General features: G+C 38.0%; 1 protein-coding gene across 2 annotated transcripts in view; it reads right to left on the minus strand.

Moving 5' to 3' along the window:
• EXD1 (exonuclease 3'-5' domain containing 1) overlaps positions 1 to 13471 on the minus strand; it is a 34395-nt gene extending 20924 nt beyond the window's left edge. Inside the window, exons 1-2 of one of the 2 annotated variants that reach the window (XM_081954116.1) lie at positions 13355 to 13471; positions 2388 to 2556 (exon numbers count right to left, since the gene is read on the minus strand). In XM_081954116.1, the coding sequence (XP_081810242.1) occupies positions 2388 to 2520 (133 nt within the window). In that variant the 5' untranslated portion in view covers positions 2521 to 2556; positions 13355 to 13471. Of the gene's footprint in view, positions 1 to 2387; positions 2557 to 13313 lie in introns of both variants that reach the window. The other variant, XM_081954115.1, reaches the window with a different exon arrangement.
• Between the last annotated feature and the right edge of the window lie 2 nt (positions 13472 to 13473).

The following is a 13473-nucleotide window of genomic DNA, read 5'->3' on the forward strand; positions in this document are numbered from 1 at the left end:
TTTAAAATATTGATAGATTAATCCAGAAATACTTGTAGAAAAGTGCAGAAGTACTGTGTAACTCTTGACTTGAATGTTGGTCCGTTATATTTGCCCTTGCTGTCACAGAATCAGTGGAATTTAATGTGCTTGAAGCTTCAGAAGAGCAAGCTGCAATTTGCACACCAAATAAATCAAAAAGCATTATACCGTATGCATCAATTTAAGTTATCTGAAGGACCACCTCTTCCATATAAATAGTCTTCATCTGTTAGGGATTATGTTGGAAAGAACCTTCCTTACCTCTGAAATGTGACAGATGACTACTAATAAAATAGCTTCTGGCCCTAAAACTATAAAACATATTGCTAAATTTTATTTTCAAGCACATTTAATCATTATATTTGTGGTGAGAAAAACCCAGTGTTGTTTCAAGCTTACTATTCATTTACATATTACTCTTCCTTAGAAGCCTCAAAATAGTTAAGCATAAAATAATTGTAAATAAAGCCTAAAAACCTAAAAAGCAGAAAAGATAGAAAAATTAAAACAAGGTTAATAATTAAAAAACATTTAAAATGTATTTAACATAATTATAGAATTTTCTTTTAATCTGAAGAATTGAGACTTATGTTTTATATATTTATTTTATGCATGTTTTAAAATACATACAGTATTTACTATTAAGTACCTTGAAATTGCTTGAACCCACTCACATTTTCATTGTTAAAGCAAAACACTCTCTCATCAAAAAAATCAAGTTTTTATAGTACTTCTCTTTCCCAGAAAACTAAATCCTTTAATTTAAAAAAGGCTTAAGCTGGCACACAAAGTGCAACAGGAGGAGCTTTTTATACTGCATTATATTGTATGTAATGACTCATTCCTAACAGGGTGTGAAGTTAGTACTTTGGAATTTATCAATAGATGGCCGTTATTGAGTAATTTAGATGGCACAGATATTAACCTCTTTCTGCTATTTAAAATCTGAGTGTATTTTGTTTCTTAGGTTCTGTTGAAATTCAGTCTTACAAGTACATAGTAATGACTTATTTACTTACTCCTGCTCAAGATACATATTGATGAAGGATTAATCAGTGAAATATAGAAAGAAATCTCAAGCCATTTGCACTCCAATGTGCCACTAAGAAATTTATCATAGTGAGTTACAAAAGTGTAACTTGAAAAAACTGACATAAACATTTTAAATAATTAAATGAATTATATTATGAAGTATTAATGAACATTAAGTAAGGAATTATTTGAATGTAATCAGGCTGATAACAGTCAGATGCAGGGAGAAATTTTCAATGGACCCAGAAGGGTAACTATTACTAACGTGTTAGCATTAAGGGAGATGTATTACAGCGATGGAATGTTGCTAAAGAAACACATTTGACGGATGAATTAGTGACAATACTTTGTTGTTGTTGTTGTTCTTAGTCGTGAAGTCATGTCCCACCCATTGCGACACCACGGACAACGTTCCTCCAGGCCTTTCTATCCTCTGGAGTCCAATTAAGATCATGATGACTGCATCAGTGACTCCGTCCAGCCACCTCATTCTCTGTCGCTCCTTCTTCTTTTGCCCTCAATTATTCCCAGCATTAGGTTCTTCTCCAGTGAGTCCTTCCTTCTCATTAGGTGGCCAAAGTATTTGAGTTAGTGACAATACTAGGAGACTGTAATAACTATTTAGCCCTGAGAAGTTTCTGAAAGTTCATGAAACGTATTTCTGTTGATCATGGATTGATTATGCTACAAAAGATTAACGAAGCTAACTTTTCAGATTGTTGGTGTTTAAGATTGTCCAATATTTTAAGTCCAACTCCTCTGTTAGGAAGAATAAGCTTGATCATAATTTATCAATTTTTTTTGCTGATTATCTTATATCAAATGTTCATAAAAATTACAGCTAACAAATTATTAGGAAAAGAGAGGAATGTTGCTTTGCCACTATATCTGCCAAGAACTCACACCATAAGTATAAGAGCTTCGAGTACTGGAGTTATTCATTTCCTTCTCAAATTTCAAGTCTATCTAGATTGAAGTTGCAATTCTGTTCAGCATTTTTGACTTTCACAGCCAATCCAGATCTGAACTTTTAAACAAGTTTCAGAGAAAAATGTTTGGAGCTTGATCTCTAAGAAATAACATTAAATAAAATGTTTTGAAAAATGAGACACTAATGTTGGGAATTCAGTGATGGGATGGGGAGATGTAATTTCAAATATATTTACATACTTCAGCTTTTTGATAATCTGTGACCAAACTATGTTTTTATTCCACAAAACAATCCAGAATAATACCTTATTGTATAGAAATTAGTCATGTTGGTAGAGAAAATACATCAAACCCCACTACAATCTTCAGTATAAATGCACTGAATTTAAAAAGAGCAGCAATACCTCTGTTTAGAAAGATACACTGACTGGAATCCACATGTTGCAATATCCCCTGGAATATGCCACATTTCAATGTGATGTGTACAGTTTTCCCCAAAACACGGTGAAGAAAGTGGTAATCACAGCTAGGATCCATTATGGTTTTTTTCCTCCAAAGAATTGGGCATTCAGTCTAAAAACAACAAAAGATAAATATTTTGTTATTTATAGAAGTATATAAAAATACATTAAGTAGATTATAAAATTAAAACCTTTTCTCCAACCAGTGAAACAAAGTTTAATTACTTAGAAAGAAATTATACATTGTCTGGCTTCTAATTAATCTCAAGCCCACATAATTAAACAATCATAGAAATGCAGACTAATAAGTGACCTGGAATGATCTTGCATACAAAATTCATTATAAAAATAGAAAAGGCTACTCAAATAAATCCTCAATGAATGATACAACCGAAGTAAAAAATCTAGGTCCATATGATAATGAGTATAGATCCAGGATAATTGAAAAAAAAAACACAATTTGATTATTTAAGAAAAGCCAATGCCTTCGATTTTGAAGAAAAATTATGAGTTCATGGACATTGTCTGAGTGCTTTGTCTGAGCTATAAACAAACCAATGTACAGGTATTCAATCTATAACTTGGGACTGGAAATCTAATTATCTTGACTTAGAGCCATAACAACTTACAATTGGATTTCTAGTCTTAAATTATTTACCCCTGTTGAAAAGACTATTTTAAATGTTAAGAAACGACATATAGTATATTAGCAAACTACTTCAACTTAGGTGACGATAGCTGTTTAATAATTGTTTTATGCCTCGCCATGCTGTTTTGCTTCCAGGTCCAATTCAAGGTGTTAGTTATCACCTATAAGTCTGGCATAAGAAGGTTACCTGAGGAACTGTCTTACCCCAATTGACAAGAGCTTTCTCTGCAACTGTACTTGCCTACGAAATATCTTGCTCCAGAGATGAGGCTGGCCCCCACTCTTTTGACCTTCTGGAAGATGAAGATCTGGCTCTGCAAATTGGCATAGGAAATTAATAGTGGTATACAACCTGGGTGGGCTGGGGTAGTTGGTGGTTTGAGAGCACTCCCTTCGCCTTTTAACTCATCTTTGTAACCCCACTTTTATTCTGTTTTTCACTGTTTTAATTTTGCTTTTAATTATGTCTTTTGGAAATGGTTTTATGGTTTGCATTTGTAAACTGCCCAGTGTCATTTGGATTATGAGATGAGCAGTGTTTAGATTTCATAAATAAATGTGCAATACAGTAGAAAAAACAGACATATTGAGAGAGGGGGGGGGAGGGACAGAGAGCTCAGTCTGTAAAGATAGTATGGTTTATAAATTAATCTACTCTCTTTTTTCTCTCTTACTGGGGTAGAGAACTATCAGCACATGGACTAAGTCCAGTTCACTGCCCAAATTCATTTACTCATAAATATTCTTTTTATGTTGATATCCCAAGGAGGAAACCATCCTTGACAGTGCCAAATAGTTTCTGGCAGCGTTGCCTTATTATTGGCTCTCAATATGGACAAAGTGGGCAGCAAAGTCCTCTTCTTTCTTCTTGATGAGTATTTCCCTCTTCGCTTCCCTACTGCTTTGCTTGTCTTCATTTTTCACTATTCTGGGCTGCATCTAGTTTTGCATTCTGTGAATCAGAAGCAAACTTAATAGATATTGTTATTCTCATCTAGACTACTTGTAGAATATACATACATACTGTTTATAGACTATACTGTAGTATACTGCGTTGTTCAAGACAGAGACAGACAATATACTGTAAGCAATACAGTACAGTACAGTAGTATACTATAAGCAATACACACACACTACTCTATTTTGTTTATAGACTGTTATTTTATTCTATACTGCTTATTCAGAGAAACAAAATATGGTTGCTTCTCATATCTATATAAGCTAAAATGAAGATCAGACATTCATCACCCCTGCAGCTGAAGAAATGGTGAAAAGAGACTGTCATGCAATGTGTCTCTCGTTTGTTGGTACCAATTCTATTATTTACACTGCCCGTCCTCTTTGGTTCCAGAAAAGACCTTGTGTTCTTCCTCTGGTGCCTTGTTTCTTTCTCTTCAGTTTCCTATATGCTAATCAGCTGCTTCACAACTTTCTTTTCAAATTTAACACTAAATATTACAAACTGAGAATATGAATTTATATTTTCCAGAAATTCACTATTATTATATATTTAAATCCCAGAGATATGGGATTTAAGAAGCAGCAGAGCAGCACAACTTTCAAGACTCAAGTTAGGCCACAGCACTTATGAAGACTCAAGTCTGAAGCTGATAAATAATATAACTGAGTATGAGTCGCTTTTACAATTGTGTGGAAATTGTGAACTTGCTTTTTAAGTTCATGGTGCTTTAAAGTTCCAAGTAAACAACAACATATAAAATTATTATACATATTGCCTTTTTTTTGGCAATCTATAATTATATAATTTGATGTTGATTAGTAAAACATGTTTCCCTCTTCATTTAAAGCCACTAATAAAATGTCTAAAAGATAAAAAGGTAAAAATATTTGAAATATGTTACCATAGAAAATTTGAATATACCTTTAAAATGGAGAGATGAATCATCTACAGAAACACAGATCAAATGTCCCACTTAATAGAATTAAACATTTCAGCAATGTTATCACATCTAACTCCATTACCATGAAAAGCAGCATCATGATTATCTCTGAATTTTGCAACATAGATCTTTCCCCTAGATTTTAAAACTTACATATACATGCAGAACATCTAATTCAACCAGTGTAGCTAGTTTCTTGATCCCTCAGGCAGGCCTGAAAGATAGTTAACTTTATGGATGGTCTTTTTTTTTTTTAAAGGTTTGCCATTCCATTTAAACCAGTTCTGTAAACAATGAGAAACCATCTTTCAAAACAAGAAGTTGTTGATTTTTCAGTGTTTTCTTTTGACTTAAAAACCTGTTCAATTTATATGAGCTACTGCTCTGAAATTAGAAAATAAAACAGTAAAAAATGTAAAGACACCAAAAAACACAAAATATAGATCTTTACACAGTAAAGCTGAGCTACAAGACTACAAGTCTCTCATCTGGACTCAATTTAATATATATATGTATGTATGTATGTATGTATGTATGTATGTATGTATGTATGTATGTATGTATACTGTGTGTGTGTACTGTACATATATACTATAAAACCAAAACAAAATAAATAAAACAAAAAGTAGGATACTTTATCAAATCAATAATAGTTAAGTCACAAAAGATACAAAGGATACATCTAACATACTTAGATGTTTTGTATCGAACATATAAAATAAATTAAAACAGATTCATGTAGGCAAAGCTTTCAAATGTGTATAAAAGTAAGCCACGAAAAGGATCCCTAGATCCTTCCATGGCACATACAGTACTATTCTTAAGGACATTTTGTCAGAAAAGAGTCCTATTAATGGAAGTTACTATTTAATGCAGACATTTCTAAAACTTCCTGGGAAAAAAATACAGAATTTTTAAAAAGTACCATGGTTGCTATTCCATTTACTGTATTCTACATTTCAAATGTCAAATGGTGCTAAAAGACAAATAAATTATCTAAGACCTTAATAAATAAATAGGTATGGGTCCTAAATTCTAAAGTTCATTCCACGGAACTTACAGTTCTGTCTTTCTAATAGTATAGAACATACACTATATTGCCAAAATTATTCTCTCACCTGCCTTTACTCGCATATGAACTTACTGTAAGTGACATCCCATTCCTAATCCATAGGGTTCAATATGACGTCGGTCCACCCTTTGCAGCTATAACAGCTTCAACTCTTCTGGGAAGGTTGTCCACAAGGTTTAGAAGTGTGTTTATGGGAATTTTTGACCATTCTTCCAGAAGCACATTTGTGAGGTCACACACTGATGTTGGATGAGTTTATGTGGCCTACACTTCGTGGCTGAGTTGCTGTCATTCCCAAACACTTCTACGTTCTTATAATACAGCTGACAGTTGACTGTGGAATATTTAGGAGCGAGGAAATTTCACGACTGGATTTGTTGCACAGGTGCATCCTATCACAGCTCCACGCTGGAATTCACTGAGCTCCTGAGAGAGACCCATTCTTTCACAAATGTTTGTAAAAACAGTCTGCATGCCTAGGTACTTGATTTTATACTCCTGTGGCCATGGAAGTGATTGGAACACCCGATTCTGATTATTTGGATGGGTGAACAAATACTTTTGGCAATATAGTGTAGGTAACACAAGTTTGAACTGTTAAATTCTTGATGTTTTTCAAGTTTGGCTGTTTTCCCATAGATTAGGGGTGTCAAACTCAAGGCCCGGGGGCCGGATCTTCCTTGTGGGGTGCTTAGATTTGGCCCGCGGGGCCGCCCTGGAAACAGCAAAGGAATGGACCAGGGTGCCTCTGCCAGTGAAAACAGCTCAGGAGGGCCACGTTGGGCCCTCCTGAGCTCTGCTTTTGCTGACGGAAGTTTGCAGGAAGCCGTTGCAAACGAAAATAAAGCTTTGAAGCCTGTTTTCGCTGGCAGAGCGCTCAGACCATAGGCGCCTCCGACATAAGTGATGGTGAGCTGGCCACACCCAACATGGCCACGCCCACTCTGCTCCCCAAGGTCAAACACAATCCTGATGCAGCCCTCAATGAAATTGAGTTTGACACCCCTGCCATAGATGTTTCATTACTGAGCTAGGTAACATCATTAGAACATGGGGAACAATGTTACTGGTTGATTATACTGTATGTAGTAGCTTATCAGCAAATCTTACTCACATGCCCTGATGTTATCTAACCTGTTAAAAACCTTGCTAACCTGCTCAGCAGACAATGGGCTGCACATGCGCAGCTGGCGCGAAGAACAGGGTGGCAACGGCAGCAGCTTTTTTGGCAACCTCTGGTAGTTTCTGGTGGCCTGTGGCCAGCCACCACCTCTTTGAGAGCCACTTTGTGGCTGCGGAGGCTGGCTGGAGGCCACCAAAAACTACCAGAGGTCAGCTTGCCTTCCGGAATCCGGACCAGCTGCCATGGGAGGAAGGTAAGCAGCCTGAAGAAAGAGGCGGTGCTGGGGGAGGAAGTGGAGCTAGGGCCAGGGCTGCTGAAACAGAGCGACACGTGCGACTGGCGAAGGTAGATAGGTAGAAATTGATTTTTTTTCCTTTTTCTGTAGGCGTGGCTAGGTGGGGGGTGTCATGTGACTGAATGGCCGTGGGCATGAGTGATGTCAAGTTGGCCATGCCCACTCCATCACATGACATCCACACCTAGCCACGCCCACAGAACTGGAAGAGAAAAAATTTGAAACCCACTACTGGCCTGCATCCAGTTTCAAAAGGAAAAGGTACAGGTAGTCATTGATTTATGGCCATAATTGAGCCCAGAATTTCTGTTGCTAAGCAAGAGAGTTAAGTGAGCTTTGCCCCATTATACAACCATTCTTGCCACAATTAAGTGAATCACTGCACTTGTTAACTTAGTAACATGGTTAGGTGATTCTGGTTTCACCATTGGTTGTCAGGAGGTCATAAAAGATGATCACATGGCCCCAGGACACTGCAGCCATCATAAATACGAGTCTGTTGCCAAGATCACGTCACAATCGTAAAGTGTGAAAAATGGCTATGTCACTTTTTTCACTGCTGTTGTAACATTGAGCGGTCACTAAACAAATTGTTTCAAGTTGAGGACGAATTCTTTTTCTTGTACCATATCCATCATCGGATGTTTGCAATCCTATTTTTGTCAACAGCCACATGAAAAAGTGCTGCCGAGTTTTGTCCAAACCTTAGGCTTTGAAGCCACGATGTTCTACTTCTGCCTGGACCTCGTTTGCCTTCAATCTTTTCCTGGAGTATTAAGTGAAGAATGCTGTATTTTTCTGGATGTTGCATCACATGTCCAAAATATTCTTTCGCTTTTTAATGGCTTTGATGATTTCCCTTTGCTTTCCCAAATGGATTATCACCTCATTTGTGATTTTGTCAACCCAGCTTATACATAACAGCCATCTGTAAATCCACATTTCAAATGCTTCTAGTTTCTTCAAGTGGTTTTCTATCAGAGACCAATTCTCTATCCCGTAGAGCAGGATGGAAAAGATGTAACATCTGACAAGCCTGATTTTCAGAATTAGGCTCATGTTGTGACTGCAGAAAAACTTTTTCATTTTGAAGAATGCTATTCTAGCTTTCTCTACCCTTGTCTTTACTTCACTGATCATGTCCCAGCTTTCATATAAATTAAAAACAATTTACGTTATCCTTTCAACTTTTTCTAGTGGTATTCCTTCAGAATTAATGGGGTGTTTGCTGACGACCATGATCTTGGTTTTTGAGGTGTTAAGCTTCAAGACATATTTTTCAGATATTTCTGAGACTCTTGTTGATGAGGTCTTCATGCTTACTGGCAAACAGAACTGTATCATATCTTAAAGTGTTGATCTGAACACCATTTACTTTGAGGTCAGCATCAATGTTTTCCAGAGTTTCATTGAAAATTGACTCAGAGTAGATATTAAACAGCAGAGAAAGAATACAGCCCTGCCTGACAGCTCTTCGTATTTCAGCATCATCTGAATAATTTTGGCCTAGTCTCACATTTGCTACCTGATGCCAATATAGATTGTTTATGATTCGGATGTCTTTGTCATCTAGTCTCATTGTTTCAGGATTTGTAATAGTTTGCTGTGTCTTATTTTATCAAAGGCTTTTTTAAAATCAATGAAGCACATGTAAACACTGCGATTGACATCTCTACAGCGCTGTACAAGAACTTGAATGCTGAATAGGGCATCTCATGTACCAAGATTGTTTCTGAAATTAAATTGTGTATTACTTAGACATTCCTCAATTTTGTAGTATATTCTTATGTGAATTCTTTTGAATTCTGTATTTTCAGGGCACGACTCATTAAGCTTATTGTTCTGTATTCGGTACACTTCTTTGCATTAATTTTTTTGGGGATTGTCACAAAGGTTGACTTTAGCCAATCATTTGGTATCTTTCCTGTTTCATATATTTGATTGAAGAGCTGCAGTAAAATTTTCTTCCCATTGTCTTCCAGCAATTTAAAAATTTCTACTGGGATATCATCAGGTCCTGTGGCTTTTCTTGTTTTTCCTTTTTTTATTGCGTAGTCAACCTCCACAGTGATATTTAGTCCAGTTGTTATACTTCCTATATCAATATCATCCCCAGTGTCCTCAAAAAGTTCTTCAATATAGACTTCCGGTTCCAGCTGCTGACCACGACGGGCAGGCTCTGCTCGCCCCGCGCTCTTCTGGTGGGCCCCTCACCGCTTGGAGGGCACAGGATGCCCCGTAGGGGCTCCTGCCGAAGGGGCGGCATAGCGGGGGATCCCCTGAGTCAGCGGCGGCCGGGGGGGCCCCGCATCGCCCTAGGCACCGGGAGGCATGATGGGGAGGCGTTGCGGCATCTTCGTGAAGAGGCAGCTGGAAGAACATACTATCTGAAGGACGCGGTTGCTGTGTGGTGAGGTGGAAACTTCCCTCCGTTCCTTTGCTTGTAAAAAAAAAAAAGAGAGACTGCCAGCTGCTTTTAGAGCTGTTTTCAACTTGGCTCGGAGAAGCGTGACTGGAGGGAGGGGGATTCCCCCCCCCCTCGGACAGGCGGCTAGAAACGACTCTGCTCTCGGCCCCAGAGGAGGAGGAAGGGAGAGAGCTATGCAATGATTTCACGCTCATAACGAAGGCAGATTTTGGATTGTTATTCTATAAATGAGGTAATGATCTGGAAACTTTGGGAACTTTGAAAACTTTTTTTATGCCCCTTAACTCCGATGCTGGCAGGGCAAGATGGCTTGCTTCCGCTGTCTTTATAAACATTGAAATTTGACTCCACCCATAGAACTTCAGGCTTACTGTCTTTGTCTCCGTGACACTCAGATAAATCTCTTGTCTGTATTGGACTCTCCTGGAACAAAGGATTTTACTACTCTATTGCCAGAAGTTGCAATTAGAAAGAAAGAATTCCCTTTTGCTTGGACTCTTTGCCTCCTGATCTCTCTTGGCAGTTGCCCTCCCTAATTGTTTCCTCTCTGTATTGACTTTGAACTCTTTCTGCTCAATATAATGCCACCTAAAAGACCACCCCCCAGGGAAGCTGGGCTTTGCTGTATCCGCCCCGACATCTACAGTATCCAGTCCTAGTGGACAACAAACTCTAACATCTCTGATGCAGCCCAAGCCTCAAGAGACGGATTTTCAACAAATGTTTCAACAAATCTTAAAGGGACAGGATGACATAAAAAGTCAATTAAAGGAGATGAAAGAGCAGCTTAAAGAGAACCAGGACCAGACGAGCAAAAATTCACAGAGACTGGATCTTTTGGAGGGGGGGGGGGACGGCTGAGATGAGGGGGGAGATGAAAGGGGTGCAGAAGGGGAACCAAGATCTTGAGTCCCACCAGATGAAAACAGAATTTGAAAGAATGTCTTTTTTCCTTAGGTTCCAAAACGTGGTTGAGGCAGATGATGAGGATTTAAGGGACATCATGACAAACATTTTGGCTGAATACATTCAAAAAGAAAAACAACAGATGGAGTGGGAACTGGATCTGGTAAATAGAGTAAACTCAGCATATGCTAGAACACGTAATGTACCCAGGGAGGTACACATTAAATTTCTTAGAAAGACCACAAGAGATGAGATTCTGAGTGCACAAAGGGGGCAAGCTCTGAAATATCAACATAAATAACCATTCTGAAACAGATCCCCAAGAAAGTGAGAGAGAAAAGAAAAAATTATTCGCAATTAGCGAAGAAGCTTTACCAGAAGGGTGTGTGGTTCAGATGGTTGATGCCTGAAGGTATGCTAATTTTCTGGGAGGATACTAGAGTTAGAATTAGCACAACCACAGAGGCTCAGGCCTTTATGGAAAAAAACAAAGCACTCCTAGATAAAACTGATGATCCTACACCAGATCTACAGGACACGGGAGGGGCCGGAGCGCTGCTGGCGGGGGGAGAAGGGGCAATACCAAGAAAACTCAGATCACAAAAATGAACAGGAAAATCTGCTTGATAAAAATTGATTGAAATTATTACCTGAATCTATATGCTGACAAATATTGCTATTTACTATTAAAGTTTATGTTTAAATGAATATCATGAGTATGGGGGGAGGGGACACCTTCTACATATTGTAACTGCCAAAATTTGTAACCCATTCCACCACCCCTTTCCCTTTTCCCTAAAAAAACCAATAAAACTTTGTTTAAAAAAAAAGTTCTTCAATATATTTCTTCCATCTTTTTCGTTTTTCATCCAAGATTATTTCCCCGTCAACTAAATTGTTGGTTTTTGTAGATACCTGCTGCTTCTTTCACTTTTTTGTGTAAGTTGGAATTATCATGAATACATTCTGTCTCTTCTTCTATTTCTTTGCATCTCTTTGCAAATCATTTTTCTTTTGCCAGTCGAATTTTTCTTCTAATTGTTTTCTGCAATGCATTGCATTTTTTTTATTTTTTAAATAGTGTCTTTCATCCATGAGATGAAAAATTTCATCTATCATCCAGTGTTGTTTCTTGTGGTACCTCTCTCTTTGTTTTGAGTGTTACCTCTATTATTGCATTTTAAATTTATTTGAATCACTTCTACATCTTCATTATTTAGATTATTGGTTTCTCTTAAATGAATTTCTAGCTCTTCTTTTATCTTATCTCCATGTTTAATGATGAAATTACTGTCAATTCTTGGTTTAGGAGTAAGGATTGGGTTTCTCATCTTTACTGTTTTCAGGTGGACTTCAGCAAGTAGTAGATTATGATTGGATGGTACATCTGCACCTGGATATGTCTTTGCTGATTTTAATGAGTTTCTAAACCTTTTTTAAATTGTAAAATAGTCAATTTTGTTCCTTACTATATTATTTTGTGTATCTGGCAGTGATCACCAAGTGTAGAGGCGTCTTTTTGGTAACTTAAAAAAAGTATTCATCACATATTGTCTATGTTCCTTGCAGAAGTCTACAAATCTGTCCCCTCTACCATTTCTGGTTCCTAAGCCAACATTTCCAACTACAGGAGCATCACTTCCTTCTCTCAGTTTTGCATTGAAATCTCCCATGAGTATTGCAATACCATTACTTTTTAGGGTTTTCAGTACACTGCTTATATCTTCATAGAGCTTCTCTAAATTTTCCTCATCACTGTCAGCTGTGGGAGCGTAAACTTGCATAACATTCATATTTACTGGAGTACTGTTTATTTAGATCATCATCCCTCTATCAGATACAGTAATAAAGGACCTGATGCATTCATTTACAAGATTGTTTACTATTATACCTACTCCAGTTGAGGATCACCTATAAACAGGGAGAGGGAGGGAGGAGGGAGAGAGGGCCTGAGCCAGAGTGACCCAGCTGTCTTTATGCCACTAGCAGAACTAGAACTCATAGTCTCTCACTTATTAGCCTGATGCGGTAACTACTACAACCAGCTGGCTCTCAATAAAGATTGCCAAAGACTCTTATTAAAGCTGAAAGTAATTCCCTCTAAATACTTAACAAGGATTAGGAAAACCTTTCTGGGAAAACTGTTAGCCTGCTTTTTTAGAAAGCAAGTTCATCTAGGACATAAACGACACCACCAAAGTTGATTTTTTCCCCTTCACACCCCGAAACATATATGGACAAGCCACAGATCTCAGGGTTTCTGTGCCTCCTCGGTTGATATATATATACTGCATTTTGCCGGCAACAGATAGGCCGCCGGAATAAAGCGGACAACCATAAAAATGCTTTAAGAGCCCGCAACTACAATCATCACAATACTATCCTGCACTGTAAGGAGGAGGGCACAGTAATAAAAAAAACACCGCATATCACCACGTTAGGAGCCAAGGAAAAACCCCAATATAATCGCTTAAAGGGGTCAAAGCCAACTTGACCTAAGACCTAAGGGACGTATAACCGGCGCTGTGCTCCGTACTCCGTAGCTTTCGGGGACAAGGGTGAGAGAATCACTCGCGCGATGACGCCAGAACGGAGCTCGAGGGCGAGACGGAGAACAACGACCCGAAACGCGACCGTCTCCCTCTGCGCAGAAGC

Source organism: Natrix helvetica (genome assembly GCF_964273705.1).
Source record: "Natrix helvetica genome assembly, chromosome: 1".
Classification (NCBI taxonomy): Eukaryota; Metazoa; Chordata; class Lepidosauria; order Squamata; family Natricidae; genus Natrix; species Natrix helvetica.